Source organism: Toxorhynchites rutilus, chromosome 1 (genome assembly GCF_029784135.1).
Source record: "Toxorhynchites rutilus septentrionalis strain SRP chromosome 1, ASM2978413v1, whole genome shotgun sequence".
Lineage (NCBI taxonomy): Eukaryota > Metazoa > Arthropoda > Insecta > Diptera > Culicidae > Toxorhynchites > Toxorhynchites rutilus.
In genome coordinates this window covers 108,419,598-108,425,614 of record NC_073744.1, presented here as the reverse complement: position 1 = coordinate 108,425,614, position 6,017 = coordinate 108,419,598, and the positions used below count along the sequence as shown (strand labels likewise).

The following is a 6,017-nucleotide window of genomic DNA, read 5'->3' as shown; positions in this document are numbered from 1 at the left end:
TTAATTGGGTGCACCATTCATAGCAGGAGTTGGTCGCGGCATCGTATTCTTCGGAAATACCGGTATGGATGAACTCGATGTGGAAACTGGAACTCTCGAGTGGCTCGATTGCACTGCTACTACACCAGCGCTCCTACTGTTGGATGCCGATGTTGTCGCGATTGGGGCGGTTTCGAGGATTGTTGGTTTGAAGACACTCGTAACGGTTGTAGCGTTTGCCACTGGCTGGTGCGCTTTGGAATGCGTTGGAACCTGGACGACAGCTGTCGTAGTCGACTCCGAAACTGGAACTGTTTCTTGGGTGGTTAAGGTATAGTTAACTATACCCCCTAGATGTTGTGCTTGCCATCGGTTGACTTTACTGATGCTGCTCTGAACTGATTTCCGGCTTTTTTGGTCGTTACATTCTTCGTCGCACTCCTCTTCTAACGCGCGGTACTTTTCCAGCAAAAACTGCTCATCGATTTCGAGTTGTTTCCTCTCCACTTCGCTTTCCTTCAGGAGTCTTTCCGCTTCGTGGCGTCTCCGCTGCTCAGCTTGTTCCAGTTCCAACTGTCGTTTCATTATTGCCTTCTGTTCCTGTAGTTTCATCAGGCGAAGCTTCGTTCTGTTTCGGGTGCTGCTGGCAGACGATCCGACGTCCGAGCCGGCGACGTTAGATGGTTTAGGTGCGTTTTTTCTGGCATCGGGTTCTTTCTCTCCAGGGACACACTCCTGACAGATAAAATCCTTCTCGCAGATGCTTTCTCCAACTCCTACGCAGTCGAAGTGCCACCAAGCTTCGCACTTATCGCAAGCAACCATCCGGCTATTGTCGGCCTCACCACATGCACGACAGCTATTCTGGATGTCATCTTGCATCTTTCGGATCCGGCTAGATCTTTTAGTTTTGTTGGAAGAGTAAATTTCGGATTTCTCCTGAGCGAATCCACCTTTGTTCGAGATGGAAAAAGCTAAAAGCTGAAAAGCATTTATTCAGCCGATATTTAACTATCATTAATCACAATGATTACTTACATCTAGTTTAACCTCCAATTTTTCTCCTATCCAACAAATGTGTAATCGTAGATGTTCCTAGAACCTATCAATTCAGTAAGGCATAATGTAATCGAATTCATTTTTAAATTCAGTTACGACTTCAAGAAATTGTTACGAAACTATAAACTTCAACAATTGCACATAAATATAATAGAAACTGGAAACTGTGGCAACGAGGGGTCTAACGTATGTGCTCGTAACCGTCGCAACAGACATTTTGTGCTCACATATAATATGGTGGAAGATGTTCAAAATGAAAACCGACAAAATTTATTTATAGTTCAAGAACATACACGAGCCCATCGCGGAATCTCAGAAGTTGAAGCTAAACTAAAAAGAAGCTATTTTTTCCCTAATATGCATAACCAAATTAAAAATTACGTTAACACGTGCGATACATGTAATATTCACAAATACGAAAGGAAACCGTACAACATAAAGCTTACTCCACGGCCAATCACAGAGAAACCGTTTGATCGTGTCCATATGGATATTTTTATAATCGACAAATTCAGTTTTTTTATCATTAATAGACTCTTTCTCGAAACATCTTCAAATGATAAATTTAAAATCAAAAAATTTATGCCATGTACAACAAGCATTAAGTAAATATTTTTCATCTTTTGGAATACCAAGATTAATAATAACTGATCACGAAAACACTTTTCGATCAATACAACTTAGGAATTATCTCGATAAACTTGGATCAAACATAGAATATGCTGCCTCATCAGAATCTAACGGACAGATAGAAAGAGTACATTCTACTATAATTGAAATATTTAACACAAACAAAGATAAGTTCAAAGGCATGAATGTGAGATCAATAATTAAATTAGCAACTGCTTTGTATAACGACACAATACACTCATCTACATCATTCTCTCCAAACGAATTAATTATCAATCAAAGCAATATTGTAAACCCTGGTGAAATAATAGGGAATGCTCAAAAACTCTTTTTCGAAGCGAAATTAAAAATGAAAAACTCTCAAAAGCAACAAACAAATAGAAATGTATTACGAGAAACACCACCTGAAATTGAAGAATACCAAAATGTGTTTGTTAGACCTAATATAAGAACGAAGACACAACCTAGAGCTGTTAAAACTAGTGCTCATAATGTAACAGACAAGAGAGATTTGAAAATTGTAATTTAATCAAAAGACATAAAAATAAGATAAAACGATTGAAAAAAATCATAAGGCATTAGTAACATACTAACATTTGGTTTCATACTCTCTTTGTTGTTTCAGATGAAACTTATTTCAATAATAACTGCGCTTGCTATAATAGGAATTTATTGTCAAGAACTTGAAATCGAAGAACTGCACTACAACCCAGTATTACTAATGAAAACCGGTAATTGTAAAATACAAACTGGAAATATCAAAATGATACATAACATCAATCTCACTGATATAGAAACAACAATACATTTGTTAACCAGCAGCGCTTACAGTAAGATTGCTAATTCTAATCCACTAATAAATGTCTTAAGACACAAAGTAAAAGAATTACATACAAACTTGTATCAGATAAAACCCAACATAAACCGTAGAACTAAGCGATGGGATCAAATTGGAAGAATTTCGAAATGGATAGCCGGCAGCCCCGACGGAGACGACCTGCGCATTATCAACACTACAATAAATGAATTAATAGAGGAGAATAATGAACAATTCAAAATCAACCTCCAAATGGGACTAAGAATTCAAATCCTTACCGCTACAGTTAACAAAATAGTAGAAAACTCTCATATCAACAACGTTTTTCTGGATGAAATAGATACATTAATACTCATGATGAACATTGACACAATCAATAAGGCTTTGCTCGATATACAAGATGCAATATTCTTCTCAAAAACGCAAACTGTTACAAGCAAGATCCTCACAATCAAAGAGATCTCATTTATTCAAGAATCTCTGAAAAACCAAGGAATCACTATCGATCTTCCTGACGAAGCACTCAATTTGGTTACTCCGAAAATTGCAGTCAGTAGTGAAATCCTGTTATACATTCTACACATCCCGCTACTTCAACAAGACGAATCAACGACGATCCGGATTTTCCCGTTGAATATTAATAATACAATAATCAAAGATGCACCCTCATTTCTGATTAAATCAAAAAACGATTTATACACTACTAATCGACCGTATGAATATGTCCAGCGGAACATTCACATAAAGAAATTTTCCGATGACTGCATTGAACCCCTTATATTTGGAATTCAACCACACTGTATCATGAAAAACGAAATTATCACAAGAGCAACGCTAATATCAGAAATTTCAATTCTGATATCAAATGCAAATAAACAAAATCTAAAATCAACATGCGGTCCAGATAATAGAACATTAACAGGAAATTTCATCATAACATTTTCTAACTGCAGTGTAAACTTTCTCGAACAAGAGTATCTCTCCAAAGAAATAATAAGTAAACCAGAACTAATGCATGGAGCATTTCATAATCTCATAATCAATTCCGATTTAATTAAAGATTATAATGTAGAAATAATCCACAATAACACCAGAAATAATCCACAATAACACCGAAGAATATTGACTGGAGAACATTTGCGGAAATAATATCTGAAGCAATTGTTTCAATGCATGAACTTCCTCCACTCGAAGAGTATAACTTTATATCGAGTTTGATTTACGAAAGCGCACTTCAAGCTCAAAAGAAACGTGTACCGGCTACCACTTTCCGACGTCGTCCTCCATCACTTTGGTGGGACAAGGAGTGTTCAAAGGTCTACCTTGAAAAATCATCCGCTTTCAAAAAAAATAAGGAAAACTGGATTAGTGGAATGGTTTCTAAAGTACCAAGCTCTAGAAGCCAAACTAAAAGGTTTGATTAAAGCAAAAAAGCGTGGATATTGGCGGAAGTTCGTCAATGGTTTGTCAAGGGAGACCGCTATGAGCACTCTTTGGAATACGGCTAGGAAAATGCGTGGCTGGAACCATACAAACGAAAGTGAGGAATACTCTGACCGTTGGATTTTTAACTTTGCAAGGAAGGTTTGCCCCGACACCGTTCCTGCACAAAACGTCGTACGCGACATTCCACTTCAAAGCGATTATGAGAATTTTTCTATGGTAGAATTCTCAATTGCCCTTCTCTCATGTAACAATTCAGCTCCGGGGTCGGACAAGATTAAATTCAACTTGTTGAAGAATCTTCCCGACTTGGCAAAACAGCGTTTGCTGAACTTGTTCAACAAGTTTCTGGAGCTGAATATTGTCCCGCATGACTGGAGACAAGTGAGAGTGATAGCCATACGGAAACCTAACAAGCCGGCTAGCGATCACAACTCGTATAGGCCGATTTCAATGTTATCCTGTATTCGTAAATTGTTAGAGAAAATGATTCTACTTCGTTTGGACAAGTGGGTCGAAACAAACAATTTGCTGTCAAATACGCAGTTTGGCTTCCGCCGAGGTAGAGGGACAAATGATTGTCTCGCTCTGCTATCTTTTGAAATCCAAATCGCATTTGCTCGCAAAGAACAAATGGCTTCCGTTTTTCTCGATATCAAAGGGGCATTTGATTCAGTTTCCATGGAAATTCTCTCAGAGAAGCTTCATAATCGTGGACTTTCACCAATTCTTAACAATTTCCTGTACAATTTACTGTCAGAAAAGCACATGATTTTCTCTCATGGCAGCTCGAAATCTTCTCGTTACAGTTTTATGGGCCTACCACAAGGCTCCTGCCTAAGCCCCCTCTTGTACAGTTTTTACGTCAATGATATGGATGATTGTCTCACTAGAGACTGCACGCTGAGACAACTTGCAGACGATGGAGTTATTTCCATCACGGGTACTAATCCCGTCGTTCTGCAAAAGTCGTTGCAAGATACCCTGAACAATCTGTTCACGTGGGCCCTCAAGCTGGGTATCGAATTCTCTACGGAGAAAACTGAAATGGTCGTTTTTTCTAGGAAGCACGAACCCGCCCAATTCCAGCTTCACCTATCCGGCAAAACGATCCAACACTCTATGTTTTTCAAATACCTGGGTGTATATTTTGATTCTAAGTGTACCTGGGGGAGACACATTGCGTATTTGAAACAGAAATGCCAGCAAAGAATCAATTTTCTCCAAACAATTACCGGAACATGGTGGGGTGCCCATCCAGGAGACCTCATTCAGTTGTACAAAACAACGATATTATCAGTGTTAGAATATGGCAGTTTTTGCTTCCGATCAGCTGCCAGGATTCATATTCTCAAGCTGGAGAGAATACAATATCGTTGCTTGCGTATAGCCATGGGGTGTTTGCATTCGACACATACGATGAGTCTCGAAGTTTTGGCAGGAGTACCCCCGCTTACTCTTCGGTTCACAGAATTATCCTACAGATTTCTCATCCGTTGCAAGATCATGAATCCATTGGTGATTGATAACTTCGAAAATCTACTCCAACTAACTCCTCAGTTAAGTTTTATGTCTATATACCATGAGTACCTTACCCACGACGTGCACCCTTCACCAGGCATCTCTAACCAAGTTTGCTTCCCATACTTCTGCAATTCCTCTGTCATTTTTGATCTGTCCATGCGACAAAAAATCCATGGAATACCAGATCACCTATGCTCCAATGTTATTCCGTCGATATTTTCGGAAAAATAATGGAAAGTTGGATCTGATAAAATGTTCTTTACTGACGGTTCATTCATTCATAAACGAGTCCACTGGCTTCGGCATCTTCAATGAAAATTCCAGTGCCTCTTTCAAACTCAAAGATCCTTGTTCCGTGTATGTCGCTGAACTGGGTGCGATATATTACGCATTAGGGATCATTGAAACATTGCCCATCGACCACTATTTTATTTTTTCAGACAGTCTCAGCTCAATAGAGGCAATCCGCTCAATGAAGGTTGATAAACGCTCATCTTATTTCCTAACTAGAATAAGACAACTATTGAGTGTTTTGGTCGAAAAATTATTCAAGATTACCTTAGTA

General features: G+C 38.7%; 1 protein-coding gene across 1 annotated transcript; it reads right to left on the bottom strand.

Annotated features, from left to right (window-relative positions):
• On the bottom strand, positions 1-861 carry LOC129761297 (inactive histone-lysine N-methyltransferase 2E-like). Its single transcript, XM_055759014.1, has one exon. The coding sequence runs from the start codon at positions 859-861 to the stop codon at positions 1-3; it is 861 nt and encodes a 286-aa protein (XP_055614989.1).
• Between the last annotated feature and the right edge of the window lie 5,156 nt (positions 862-6,017).

Bases quoted from the DNA above. Each gene is read 5' to 3' on its own strand.
- LOC129761297 (XM_055759014.1), bottom strand. From the start codon at position 861: ATGCAAGATGACATCCAGAATAGCTGTCGTGCATGTGGTGAGGCCGAC.